Source organism: Stylophora pistillata, chromosome 14 (genome assembly GCF_964205215.1).
Source record: "Stylophora pistillata chromosome 14, jaStyPist1.2, whole genome shotgun sequence".
Taxonomy (NCBI): Eukaryota; Metazoa; Cnidaria; class Anthozoa; order Scleractinia; family Pocilloporidae; genus Stylophora; species Stylophora pistillata.
Window position 1 is genome coordinate 4,317,379 of NC_142532.1, and position 14,514 is coordinate 4,331,892.

Here is a 14,514-nt window from a genome sequence, read left to right on the forward strand (position 1 = left end):
CAATTGTAACAACCAGATGATAAAACCTACAGCGATTGTGTGTTGTTTCCATTTTATTGATTTTTCTTGCCTCACAATATCCTAACTGATTCGAAGAATAGAGTCTAATATAAATCTGTATCACTGTTCTTTAAAGGCTTAGCAATTTTAGCGTAAAATTCTCAAAGCAGCCTACTGTTGTACTTATAACATGTTCGTAATATTACGAAGTGAGCTCGCTTCAAACTATCTCACGCGTATCTCCCCAGTCCTTTATCGTCCTTTACTAGCTGGCTCTCTCAATTTCGTGGCATTATTAATGTTCGATAGTGTTCGTGCGTGCTCCAAATCGATTGCTCTTCGGCATTGTTTAAAGGTTAATGACGACAGCCATAATTCGGGGGGTGAAACCGTAAATAACTTTGTAATATTCTTATGGTTAAAGCCTTTGCTTCCTCTCGTAACTAGAGAATACCCAACGGAAGGTTACGTCTTTTGCCGTTGTAGGTTGCGGTTAGGCTCTCGCGTCTTCTACTTATTCTGTGTGCATTCTTAACTTAAATCTGTTGCCAAAAATGGTCCAATTTTTTTTAGGCATAAGTTAGGTGAGCTCAGTTGATAGAGATGTAAGGATCTCAGACTGGCTTTGAACACGTACATGACATTCTCGAGTTGCGCGATGCAAGCCGGTGTCCTAAAACTGGAGGCCCGCGATAACAATTGCCGCTGTTTATTCAAGATTTGTAAAGAGGCGGAAACGATTTGGCTTAACGATCCTTGGTGGTTTTTACATTTTCCAATCAGGGAGAAAGGGTTAGCTGCATATATTTAACTTAATATATAAGAAATCTTCTATTTTTAGGGTTGCAGTTTTGGAAGAAAAAATAGCTATTTTTTTCTTTAAGTTATAATATTTATTGTGAATCGTAAGGTAGCGTTCTACATTGTCGGTAATGAACAGGAGAGGCCATCCTTAAACTCTTACGATCAATTTAAACTCTTTCTTCCTGCTGTTTTACATTCTCTTTAAAAAAAAAAAAAAAAAAACCAAGATAGTTTGCTTATTTATTAAGATGTAACAGTCCAGCTGATATGTGTATGTCTATTATAAGAAGAGGTCTAGATGGTCTCTCTAGCTAATGGGAAAGATTAGCAAAGAAACAGAAATCTGAGACTTTCTTAGATCAAACAGGTCGCTCAAAGCGAGATACGTCAATATTCACTGTTTTTCGCTAAGATTTTAAACGTTCCTTTAATTTCTAAAATAACTTACTGTGAAATCCAATACGCACGGTCTTTAATACTCGTCCTAGAATCTAAAAGTTCTTAAAATTGACTACGTCTAACACTTGTTAACAGGTTTTTAAGCCATTTCTAGAGCGAAATTTAGTTGTATTGCGGGTGTTTCCTGGTCCAACCGTGCTACTCTGTGGGGAGAGGTCCAGATATAGTCGCTGGTTTTGACCAACAATGCGATATAAATATATACTCAAGTCTTTGGAATCATTGATTGTGTAGATAACAGTGTCACTGTTTTGAGTTGGCTGCAAAAGAAAAGTAAATTCCTTTTATATCTTAAAGAGGGAAAGAGGGAATGAAAGGTTCCGCTCGAAAACGACGGTTTTTTTTTTTTCAAACGTTAGGGATAATGTGAAATTTACAAGTTGTAGTATTCAAAACTGCGAGGACATTTGTCATTCATGGGTGCGGTATCTTCAGGAAAGTGGTCAAATTTTACATCGTCATGTCCAAGAAAGGGGCTGGGCTTGTGACCAGAGCCTCCCGGTTAAAGGTTTGATGACAAACCCTTTCCCTTCCCCGGTGCATTGATTCAGATGTTCGGTCCGTTTACTCTGTCGCGCTTGCGAGAGCTATCTACGCATGCGTATTGATTTTTGTTTTATATGAGTGTATAATTGTTTTTTCTCTTTATGATCTACCCATTTTGCTGTGGTATAATTTTAGTGCCTGCTTTTGTTGATTGGGGTTTCTTTATCGGCCTTTAACGTTAAATGAAGTAAACTGGGCATTTTAGTTCACAATTTTCCTTGAAAAAGTGGGGTTTCGGTAATTTAAAAAGTTTGACCCATATTTCTAAATTCGTATTCAAATTTTTCGGTTTTAGACCGATTTTCTCCACTCTTACAAGATAATTTGGTTTTATTCACTGAGATGAGAATTTTCAATCACTATGTTGGCAGGTTCTTAAGCTAGCATTTCGAGCGTTAGCCCTTTTGTCAGAGAGAAACACTAATGTGGCCAGTTACTTTTATTATCAATTCAGTTGATAAAACCAAATTATCTTTTAATGCCCCTTTCCCACCCACCCCCCCCCCCCCTCCTTGGGAGATTTTATGTTCATCAAACTACTGTCATTGCTCGGAATATTTACTCCCAAGAATTCCCTTCTTACCGACATGTAAACGTTTCCGTTCGGGTCGATGGCTAAGTACTTTCGACTTTTCTTATTCCAGTAAAATGGTTTGCCAGTAGGAGTCCTTCCTACCTCAAATATACCTGCAGTGAGAAAGTGAAAACAGTATTAATAAACTAGCTCAATGTGAAAAATCGCTTCCTAAGATCATCTGCTAACCTAAGGAGCTTCGATAGTTAAACAAATTATTTTTGTCAATACGAAAGGAAGTGAATCGAGAGTTGTATGGAGAATATGGACACTGACGTTAAGATGTAAAGGGTTCAAGAAATCAAACTTAACTGACAGAAACTGTTACTTTTGCTGAAGAAGCTATTGCCCCATGCGTTAAAAAAAACTTATTACACGTACAATCCACCTGCAGGACAACCGCTGAATTGCAATTTACAGAAACAAAATGGAATGAACCAAAATATCAATATATAACGATTTATCACCGAAGTGGAGGCGGCTAGTGGTGAATATTTACGGAGGGCGCCGTGGTAAATATCTACCAGTTTCACTGAAACTGAACATATGTCACACAGAAACCAAAAAAATTAAAAAAGAATGGTGGGAAATTAAATTCTGGACACGCAATTTTGTTTCGTCGGTTGCTCGGATGTGAATTTTACATGGTAATCACTTACGAGCTAGCCAATTAGCGCACGCGAAAACTTCTATCTACCTGTGTGATGGCTGAGTGATGTATACAAAATTGTGATTGGTTTATAACGTACAGGTGAATAGTTATTTTCGCTCACGCTGATTGGCTGGCATATATTTGATTATCAAGTAGTATTCAACTTCGAGCAGCCAAGGAGACAAAAGCGCGCGTTAATTTCCGACCATTTTTATGGTCTGTTGACGGAAATAAACCGATTTCTTTGCTTTTTTGTGAGGCATATGCTAAGACACTTGTTTTCCTTAGGTCGGGTGGAAAAGGTTGATATGAACAACTATTATCCACTACTATTTACCTCCACTTGGTGGAATAATTGTTGAAATATTGAACAATTCTAACTGTAAACAATACATGGCTGGAATCGGGGAGTAACATTTCATGATGAAGTCTGATTGGCTGGGTGAGAATACTCCTGGATTGGACTGTTGTTCGCAATAGTGACTGACGTTTCGACAATTTGAGCGGAAGTTATCATCAGAGTTGAGTGCCAATTATAATTACTGATACTATGAATTCGCTCTGCCACGCCTCAGTGTTTTTACATACATTCTTGGTGCTCATACCGGTGGTTTTAAATTGAATTTGTTTTTGTTTTGTTTTTGTTTTGTTTTGTTTTTTATGGATAATGTTGAAGAAACCTTTAATTCACTTTATAGTCTAAAGGAAGGCTGTTCGATTTGATTAACCTTGAAAAGAAGTATTTATCCATTTAGGCCTCGAACTTGTATATTTGACTCAATTTCCCCGACTCCAGTCCGTGTAATTAGACCATTGTTCATTCTTTGTAGGTTAAATTGGGTAACATGCATTCGCTTAAAATCAGGAGTTTTGATGGTTTTTAGACTAAGTAACTTATCAGATGATATATTCTGATATCTGCTCGAGGGCCAAAAGAAATGCTTTGTTTGGTCGATTTACACTGGGAGTAAGTGTGTAAGTTTTCAAACGAGCTGCTGTGAACGTAGCCTCGCTTTTTGCTACAACTTTCTCCGCGTGTTTCTGAATGTCTTACTGGAATAAACGCGAACAGTTAGAACCACTCACCGCTCTGCATGCACTTGGACAGGTCCTTTGTTCCTACTACAGCTCCTTTCGAGTTTACAACCATATAATAGTTAGCAAAATTCCTGAAACTTTTATCGGCTCTCTAAAAGAAAAAATAAAACAAAAAAATTATTATAGAAAGTAAAATTCAGTCAGTAAAGAAAAGAGAGTATTTAAGGTCATTCTTTACCTGGACATCACGGATTTTTGTGATTGTTGTGTTAGGGCAGAAGGAGTTTCATGAATAAGCTAAATCGGAGAAAGCTATCAAAGAATTACACGTTTGTACACGAACATGGCCTGGATCTGGATCTGCACAGTTCTGCACCTTTCTAATCGATTGAACCACTGTAACGTGCATAGTAAAATGATACATGTATCGATGTGTTCTTGGATTACTTCACTTGACTGCATTAGAAACCTAAACTCTACCGTGAACACTTAGTTTGTGGATACCCTGCTAGGGTGTGGACTTCGACTACCAAGGCTGGAATTGTGCATGCTTCATCTGTTATAAAAGTATCTCTTGAATTTATTTCTTCATTTTAATGGACACCTTGGAGATTATAAGTGGCATATTCTGCATTATGTTAGCGGGAAGGGTAAGGATTTGAATTTAATTGAAAGTTTGATTAAAGGCCCTCTATAAAATGATTAAAAAACTCCATTTTAAAAAGGTGCCGAGCTGAATATAATTTCTTTTGATTGATGTTATCGTGCAAAAGGTTCACCTTAAAATTCGCTGCAGATAACCATTATCACGAGTTCACGATACAGCTAACTCCCTTTTTCCTCGCTCGCAGCAGCCTGATGCCTTTGAATACTATAACCTACATCTTTTAGAACTCATTACGTTTGAAAATGTCCGGCCATTGAGCGCGATTTGTATAAAGTAAAAAGAGTTTATTCTTATATGTGGGTGACTGTTACATCTCCCAGATCAGGAAATCGCCTTTTAAGGGGCGATTCATCAATGTTTTACCGTTAAAAATTTCATATTGAGAATTGTAGTATTTCACAACTCGCCATTGTTTCCGAAATCAAGCGGTAATTTGGTTTGAAATTTGTAACGTTTAAAACTGCACCAAACATAGAAAATGGAAGATAGCTAGTCACCTGTTGTTTTACTACATCCTGGTATTGTGCTTCTGGGATATCAGTAAAGAATAACGAGACAGGATGAAGTTCACCCTTTTCGAATGTATCCGAGTGAAATTCAACCAATTTTGTTTTCGCACAACTGCGAATACTTACAGAATTAGGATTTCGTTTGTTGTTTGTCAAAAAGTTGTATTCATCAAAATCATCTAGATCGTCTTCCACGTCATCTAAACTGTATTCTGTATCTAAATCCTCCATCTCTTCGGATGGTGTTATATCTTCGTACGAGAAGGATCGGGAACTGACGTCATCTTCGGAACCCTCCGGAGTCCAGCTTGATTCCGAAAAGGAAAATGCGTTTGGGTGTCCGTTTATGAAGGTTACTGTGCAGACGAGGAAGCTAAGGACAAATAGAATCTGTAGGAAGTAAAACATAACGGGAACTTTTTATGACTGTTGTTATCTGTACTCTATGTTTTTAAGGTTCGCTGTGACTTAGAGGCTCTAAATTGATGATTTTTTGTGAAGTTAACTAGAATTAACATCTATATTAGTTAAAACAGTTAATCTCACTTCTTTTTTGGACCGGCAAACTCGGCTTGGGTTTTGAGAAAGGATTTTGGAACTTGTTACAAGAATTTGAATAAAACTGATGTCAGAAGGTTGAGCATCTTCCGTGTCAACAAAAAGCGTTCAAAATTGTTTTCCAACAGAGGTAGTTTGTTCCACAATGCACTTTTAGTGTTAAAAACAAAAAGCACCACTTAAATTTAAAGCAAAAGATGAACTCCTGAGGTGCAATTGGCCTTTAAAAAAAGTTACGAATTAAGTCTTAAGAATTAATTAAGTTAAGAATTCATTGGTCTTAGCGCTCCTGCGTTCATGTCTATCTGAGATTAGAGTGTTACCAAAGTCACTGGAGTGCGATTTAAGAGCTAGAATGTATGTCATGACAAGTTTTTGACAACTTAAGTAACTATCTATTAAAATCCAGCCTTGAACAAAACATTGAATCACGAGAAAAGAACGTAAAATAAATAACAATGGTAATAATAATAATAATCTTACCCGTTTTGAACATAGTAAAGTTTTGTTCATTTTGAGCTCAGTTTGCAAAGGTGTGCTACTTAGATCAGTTTGACAGTCTAATCCTGGATTACAGTATTCTTCGCTACCACGAGTTAAAGCCCGATGATACCTGCAACCACTTGCATTTATATATAGTAATAAAGTAACAGGCAGGTGGGGAAAGTGTTATCCGGCCTGAAACTGATATTAAGAGGCTTAAAACTTCAAATCACTTATCAAATGAGGCCTATTTGCGTGCACTTCCTACGTATGCATATCCGATTACCTCTCTATGGCAGTGTAAGAAGTCTCTGCGATCAACTTCAAGATTACGGTTTACAACTTCCTTTTTTCACTCTCTGCCCTCACGGCAGCTCTTCGCAAAACCTCCACAGCCCTCGCGCTCAAGTTTTAGCTTGCATTTGGCTGGAATTCAGACAAACTTTCACTTGATCTTATTTCTCAGACGCCTCATTACAGAACTTATTTGCTTTTGTCATTGTTATGCCCTTTGTCTGAAGATAGAGTGGGCTAAAAAAGGCGGCCATAAAATTTGATATTAACTTTTTTGGACCAAAAATAGAGTTGAGTTAATGTCGAACACATATTAGTACAATATTGCAGTTCCTGATGCTCGATAGTTTGTCAGTGAGCATTTTCTTGAAGCATGATTTTAGGATTTTCAAAGGATGGTCTTAAATTTCCGAACTGTTCCGCAGATAAACCTTGCTAGCATATGGTGATGAAGGAAACTCAAACGATATCATTAAGAACAATCTAGAACTATCTAGCTACATGTGAAATGGTTTGTTCTTTTACAGAGGTTTAATGAAGTCGTCGCATTGCGGAACTCCCAATACACCGGTTAAAATAACGTTTTGTCTTTTTATGTCCTATCAAGTCAGGGGCGTTGTTTACCGAAAAAAAGAAAGATAAATAAGAAGAAAATGCGACACCTTGCTGAAAAACCCGTTTTCTGGAGAAGCAGGTGGAAATGTGTCGGTGAGAAACAAGAATTAAAGGTTTTATTAAGATTTATAACGCTTGATCCATGATTTAATCGTGATAGAGATATGTAGCTTTGGCTATCCAGAGGTTCAGAGTCCTTACTTCTAGAGAGAACAAAGTCTCTGTCATGACTCAAAAGAACTTCCCTGAAATTAAAACCGCACAATTATACCTTTCAAAAGATTCAACATGGGAAACGAATACTGATTTTTTTTTTTAATTTTTTCTTTTCCTGTCTCGTTGACAAGAACAAGACGATAGGATTGTTGTCTCGACATGCGTTGAAATCTTTATCTTAGAATTATTCTTCCTCTCTCGTAGCAGTCGTAATCTATGCCAAAAATGTCCAATACACAGAAATATCAGAGGTTTTCATTAAACGAATCTCAAAGCCTCTAGTTTACGATTCTTTAGACCGGTTGTCGCTGTCTTCATGCCCGCCTCTAGGCCATCACGAAGTCTAAGAGATGACAGTCGCCTCTAAAAATCGATCTAAATACCGCTAATAGCTCCTGTAAGTAGAATACTTAATAAAACAACCAATTTTGTCCTTAAAGTTAATACAGCTCGAGGCAATGAAGTGACGCTCTCTTTAACGTACTTAGATATCTGTACAGTTTCAAACAAAGGAAATAACATACAGTATTTTACTACTCATCTCTCATTGCTTTAAATATTTAGGGTGTTCGTAAAATTTCGTTGGGTCGACTGAAATGTTCTGTTAGAAATGACTCCCAAACTCTATCGAAAGCGTGACTTAGGTATATATTAATTCCACTTAAAATTAAGGAAACCTCTTTCATACACGAATATTGGTCATACATTTCTCAATTTCAAGAACAATTCTTTTCGAAAAAGCGTTTGGATATTGGGCTTGTCATACTGGCTCACCTTCTTACAAGTTTTGTTCCGCAAATTTGCGTGGTCATCGAAGACAATTTGCCACCAGTGTTTTTTTTTCCTTCGTATTTAATGACCGTGCTCGTGCTCTAGTGGTAAAAACTGGTATCTGCCCAAGATTGATAAGCTAATATCTGACCTTTCGGTCATGCAATAACTTTTTGATAAGAAGGTACACATTTGCTTATTAAATTGTGATAATTACTTTCACCAGCCAGTATATAACAGTTATACTGTACTGAATATTATATTTCCTCTGCTTTTGTCTGTGATACGAGAGCGGGTGTGTTTTAATGTAATAATGATCATGAACAATTCGTCAAAAGAATAAGTCATTAAAATCCCATTCTATGTCTTTTATTTGCACTGTCACTTTTAAATGAGAAAGCACCATTTTCATTTAAATTTTTAGTCATCCATATTTGTTTCTTAAACTTCGCTAGACGATTTTTTCTCCTTGATCGACAAACACTTGTTGCTTGGTTTTCCTACCCTAAATCCCTTGGAGATATTAATTACTGGATCATAACTACTGGATTTTAATCTTGAGAATCGAGCCATCAGTTTTAAAATGTGAAATTTTGAAAACGTAACACTGTTCATATGTTAATGTAATAAGGTTCTTCCCGCGCAGGTGTCAGTGAGGTGGTTCGACATTGTTACTTGAAACTTGCTTGTGCATAGACATTGTTTCGCAATTGCATTTAAAGGCGTCTGACGAACCATTTCACCTGTGGCATATGTGCTGACGGAGTCAGGTTTTCGTCAACTCTATTTTTGGAATAACTTTTACAATAATCTGACGAAAGACGTCAGCGTTAGAATGGTCATTGAAATAATTGGCGATAGAATGATTTGTTCGACAGCTTTATTTATAGAGAAAATAATTGATGGAGGCGCTTACTTCATACATAGAATACTTTCCAGCGAAATTACTATTTTTTGATATGAAACAACCCTGCCTTTAAAAAGGACCTTAGGTTATTTAATTTCTTGTAACTGAGAAACACCTTGTGCTTTTAAACGAATCTACACGTACGTCGCTATTGTTCTATCTTGGAATATCTTGGTTCTATCTTTTTTCGCTGTCGAAGTCCGTACGATTTAGAATCCCTTTCAATCATCTCCATCCTTTAACATCCTTTTCCCCGTTTTTTACTCATGTTTCCCCTTCTAGACCTCTCAATTTGACCAAACTAATATTTTGTCAGTTTAGTTTCCTAAAAAATAAAAACTCAGGATGGCAATTTACAATTGTTATTCTCTGTACTCTTTTCCATGCTTAGCCCGGCATTCTTCTTTCTTTTTTACTTATTATTTCCTCCTTTGGATTTTTCTATTTCAGCACACTAATATTTCTTCAACATGATCTCTTTAAGTGGAGTCCAAGTTGCAAAATTGCTTGAAATATCTTGGCTATAGTTGCTTTAAAATGGCGCTTTTTTTTCTCGTGAGTTCTCTTATGGTAACCTACTTTAGCAAACTAAAGTGTAAGGTGTAATATGGCAATGGCAGACGACCACCAAAGAATAAACGAAAACGAAGCAATGATCACTAAGCATAGAAAGATTACCTCGGACTGATAGCAACAAACTTGACATTTTTTAGTTTTAATAGAAAGATTCGCCAAGGGTAACAAGTCACAAACTCTAACACCATTATGGCTCTTATCATAACGATTTACTGGATCTTACCATCGCATGCTTCAAAATTTCACAACACAGTGTTTTTATTGGTCTTTAAAGTAGTTATGTTAAGGTAACGTTTCTTACAAAAGGCGCGATCTTTGCAAGGCTATAGTTGACAGTTTAGAGAAGAAAACTTTGTCTGTTCTTCTTCAAGTTCCTCTATATTTACCTGGGAGAAGGACGGTGCTCAGTGCTAATAGCGACTTGTGAACTCTACGACTGAATTTTCAGATACTTGTATGAGATGATAGGTAATGGGAATGTAGATACTTATCAAGTAAGGAACTTGCGTGATGTTTTACTTTCGCTTACATCATTGACAGGAAAGGAAAATTACAACTTCCTCTAGCTCGAATTATAACAGAAAAATTTTCCTGTTTCTGCCCTCTGATTGCAAATTAAACGTGACACGTTATCAGTTTCCTTATTTCTCAAATAGTGAAAAGAATATCAATCTTCGGGAGATAAAGTTTTGTAGCAATTACTGACGGTGTTTAAAGAGCAATGACATGTGCCAGAAATGTTGGCTCTATCTCCCAAGCGTGGTTTCGGTTGTTCGAGGAAGTTCTATCTGTATTTTTCGAGAGTGCGTCTCAATATCATCATTGAAAATTTAAAGTTTACCAGGGTCGGATTATTCAAGACGCATTTTAGTTAATCCAGGCAGGAAGATGTAAAAGTTCTGGAACAGGTTAACAGTTTTTCTTTTAGTTATACAATTTTTGATTTTTTGACTCTCATTTCAATACAAAATCCTTCTTGCGGCTAGCCCCAATTATGCAATTTTCATAGCAGAAATTAGAACCGAGTTAAAAGTTAAAACCCCCGAATGCGGAACTGACTCTAAGCACCGATCGAGCATCCGACCAAAGGATCACTGGTGTTGCATTCAGTCAACTTTTGATTTTATTGAGAAATTCTTGTTTTTCTGTTTTCCGACACGCCTTGCACCATATCGATGTGGTAATTGGCACCTACTGTTATGTTTAAGTAACAGTGTTTGTTTCAGTACAAGTTCTGTTTATTAAACCAGACCATTTCTCCCAGTTAAAAATAATAATCTGTGATGGGGACTTCAGAACCAGCTTTTAAAACTTCGGACATATGATCCTTACCTCCTAATACCTAATGTCTGGTGAAAAATTATACGCCACTGTTGTTTTATCGTTACTTATGCCGCATCTGTTATGTGTACTTAACTTAACGTCTTTTTTTTTACTTAAAAACCTTACTGTGCAGCTATATTAATAGACACTTTAAAAATGCTTTCTCATATGGAGCATTTTTAACGTTTCTGTGCGTAAAATTACGTAAAAGCTTTTGAAAGTTCTAGAGCGCCTTAACGAAGCTGGTGTAATGTTTGTCATTCCTGTCAACCATTTTAATGTTTATTTTTAATTTTTCTGTGAAAGGTTGAATTACGTAAAAGCTTTTGAAAGTTCTAGAGTGCCTTAAGCTGGTGTAGTGCTTGTCATTCCTATCGACTATTTTAATGTCTATGGTGTAATTCAAGATGGCTTCAACGTATAACTATTAGTTTAACCTTCGTACCTGACCATTTAAATGAAAACCAATAGGCAAGTGTTCTCATAGGTGAAAAAGATATCTCTAACTTCAAATTTGAGTGAGGATGAAACTTCTCTGTTTGACCATTCAAATAAAAGCTTTTGTGCAGTATTTTCATGTTAACTGTTCTTAAAGTTGTGCAAGAGGATTCCAACTTACAATTCTGTGATTAAAACCTAAAAATAAACTAGATCCATTGGTATGAAGTGCACTTCTTAGCAACGCACATGAATACTGAAGTATTTCGATTATATACAGAAAGTCTGCTGGTCTTTTACTTCTCCCTTTTTGCCTTAAATTCGCTCAGAAATGAACTGGTGTTGTACAAAGTAGCACCATACCTTGGTGATGAGGTCACTGTCTTCTGTAAAGCGCCGACAACGTACCATCTTTGCTCCAGTCTAAAATAAAAGTCGGTTAGTTTGGGGCGTTGCCGTTGAAAGTATTTCGGATTAACAGATATGCGGCTGAAATATGCGATGTTCCACATCACATATTCAAAACCTGATAGTTGCTTACAGTTGCTTTTTTACGTTGCCCACTCTAGCAAGTCATAATTTTTATCGAAAAACAAAATCATTTTGTAAACACACCCGTGGCACTTTAACTGAAAGTTATACATGAGAACGCACATGCAAAAAAATAAAATTATAAGTAATTTCTTTGTAAAGAATTATGTTTGCACGTGTTTTTCACCGCGGAAACTTCTAGACTTAAAGACAAGTTGTACTTAGACATTCTTTTTGCTGATATACATTGTGTATGTACTTACGAATGCGACGTAGCAGTCGATCTTATCACCCGCTTTGCTGAAGATTATCGTAACCAAATGAAGTTTTCACTTAACAAAGCAGGCTTTATACAATAGTAATTGATGCAGTAATTCAGGGTGATTCTTATTTTCATAATCATTCGCATATGGGTTTTTAATTAAAAGGAAAATACTCTTTAGTTGAATGGTTTTCTTAAGAGATTCTTTGGATAAAAAGCTTTTTCAATACAAAAGGTGGTTTCAGTTTCAGGTGGTTATATCATCTTAATCCCTTGGTTCTTTTTTTCAAAAATCTAATATCAATTACTCAAAACAAAGTTAACTTCCTCCTCCTCTTTATTGCAGTTTTCGTATGTTTTCCAACTCATTGCAATATGAGGTTGATGTTTTTTATAGTCTATTGGCCAAACGAATTCAGAAATTTTTATTTAGTTCTTATCTAGAAAATGTGTTTACTACCACAGTGCTTCTTTAGGAAAAAAAATCAACTTTTTGTTATGTTAATTTCTTTTAACTTATGGCGTCGGAAAGGTAGAGAAAAATATTCCTCACTTTCCACTAAGGGCACATTAAGTTAAATATAGCAATTACACGCTTCGCCCGATGTAAAGGATATCTAACCTCGAGCTGTGCACCTATTGGGAGAGTTTTGACATGTTAACGCAGAAAATTATTTTATAGAGCCCGTCACGTGGTAAAATCGGACGGATAGAAAGACACCTTTATACATACTGATTTTATTTTATGATCATGGTAAGGCCTTTTGAAATAATACAGCAACATTATAGTCTGAAAGGTGAATGAAGTCGTGGAAAAATGATAAACAATTTTGTAAGCACCTTCACTTAAGGGTTTCAAGTTAAATGAATCGGATGTGCAAAGTTATTACGCAATTCAGTTTGGCGGCTGTCGTATTTGTGAACCTTCCGGTTCGTGTTTCCTAATGATCAGAAAAGATATTGGCCTCAGATTGCAGCACTGAACCCTTTTTGATATTTGAAATGTTTTCCTCTCTCATACACCTTTTTTTGGTAAGTAAATTCAAAATTAACCTTAACTTTAACGATCAAATTTCTCGCTTTACCAGTTTGTTTCGAAGGGTGACATGAAGGGAAAGTCGTTAACGTTATAACTTGTCGTTTTTCGTTTGTTTGGCGTCACGATGAGATAATGGAACTTTTCAATTTATTATGAAGGTTAAACAAGCCTTAAATTTCGTATAATATTTCGTAATACCATTAATTTATTTGAAAGGAAGGATTAATTTCACGACTTGCATTATTTAACCTCAAAAACCCCTCTTTTTGCATATTTACTGAGTAATAACCACTGACATCCAACCTTTAAAAAAAGTTAAAATAAGTTTTAACTTGATTTTATTTATCATAATTGCAGACATTCGTGGCAGATGATACTTTTGTAAATTTTATGTTTTCTTTTGAGCGAATGCTGTAATGCTTCGCCAAGAGATCAATAAAAGTATCACACATCCACCGGTTCTGACGGCATCAATAAACTAGGAAAGAGTTACAAGGCACCCAGTTATGTCTTCTTAGATCTAAACGCCCAAAGGAACACTTCAAGAAGAAATAGATGCAGACAGAGTTTAAAGCCTGCTACATCTCGCTTGCCTAGATCTCGTTTGCAGTTTTCCATCGGAATAAAGATGTAGCTTACCTTTCAAGCCTTTGTGATTCAGTGCTTTGTCTTGAATTCGTCACTACACAGTGGAAATAAATTCAACTTTTGATACGGATTTTTTAAAATTTTTCTAGGCCTTTTAGTCCCATATAAATACCCTGGAGGTGTTGTCAAGTACATCTCAATGCAAGTTTGTATCATGATAAATGACATTACGGTACCGATCTCTTACAACCTTTTCCTAATTTGACCACCATTTCTCTTTTAACACACTTTCCATTTTTTGACTTGGAATAATTTGTAATGGATAGAAAGATAAATTCAACTTTAGCTTGTTTCTTTGAATTAAATAATACGAATGGATGACCACGGACAATTAGATTAATTATTTTAATTTATAGGTCTACGTGATAACTAATTCAGGATGTTATTAAGTGATTTAACAACCATTACAGCAGCACACCGCGGAAGTATTAAGCTCTAAAAGCAAACCGCCGACAGCTCATTTTCAAGTTAAAATTTCTCTTGGACTTAAACGGCTGCAATAGCAATGTAAAATATCAAATAAAGAGAAGGGAAGTTCTGTTTTAGCCCATTTTTTAGAATTAAATATTTAAATATATTAAATAAAAAAAGTCATTTAACTTGG

The 14,514-nt window shown here is 36.0% G+C and overlaps 1 protein-coding gene and 1 long non-coding RNA gene across 6 annotated transcripts; one reads left to right on the forward strand and one right to left on the reverse strand.

Moving 5' to 3' along the window:
* Positions 1-870: 870 nt before the first annotated feature.
* Positions 871-14,017, reverse strand: LOC111328199 (uncharacterized). Of its 3 annotated transcripts, none has more exons than XM_088744901.1 (6): positions 13,902-14,017; positions 11,794-11,853; positions 5,376-5,639; positions 4,122-4,224; positions 2,393-2,496; positions 871-1,523 (listed from the first exon to the last, which is right to left on the reverse strand). In XM_088744901.1, the coding sequence occupies exons 2-6, from the start codon at positions 11,839-11,841 to the stop codon at positions 1,332-1,334; spliced, it is 711 nt and encodes a 236-aa protein (XP_088601027.1). In that variant the 5' UTR covers positions 11,842-11,853; positions 13,902-14,017; the 3' UTR covers positions 871-1,331. The 3 variants fall into 3 exon arrangements, with proteins under 3 accessions (XP_088601027.1, XP_022788316.2, XP_088601028.1); XM_022932581.2 differs by lacking the exon at positions 13,902-14,017 and adding an exon at positions 12,225-12,304; XM_088744902.1 differs by lacking the exons at positions 11,794-11,853; positions 13,902-14,017 and adding an exon at positions 6,291-6,447.
* On the forward strand, positions 10,435-14,514 carry LOC148716160 (uncharacterized). 3 transcript variants are annotated; one of them, XR_015995275.1, is made up of 2 exons: positions 10,435-10,577; positions 13,620-14,514. It is a non-coding gene; the product is annotated as an uncharacterized LOC148716160 (long non-coding RNA). The 3 variants fall into 3 exon arrangements; XR_015995273.1 differs by lacking the exon at positions 10,435-10,577 and adding an exon at positions 12,726-13,255; XR_015995274.1 differs by lacking the exon at positions 10,435-10,577 and adding an exon at positions 12,726-12,977.

Bases quoted from the DNA above. Each gene is read 5' to 3' on its own strand.
- LOC111328199 (XM_088744901.1), bottom strand. From the start codon at position 11,841: ATGGTACGTTGTCGGCGCTTTACAGAAGACAGTGACCTCATCACCAAG. The intron at 5,640-11,793 runs GTATGGTGCTAC...TACTTCCTACAG, and splicing joins ACAGTGACCTCATCACCAAG to ATTCTATTTGTCCTTAGCTT. The intron at 2,497-4,121 runs GTGAGTGGTTCT...TTCTCACTGCAG, and splicing joins GTCCAAGTGCATGCAGAGCG to GTATATTTGAGGTAGGAAGG.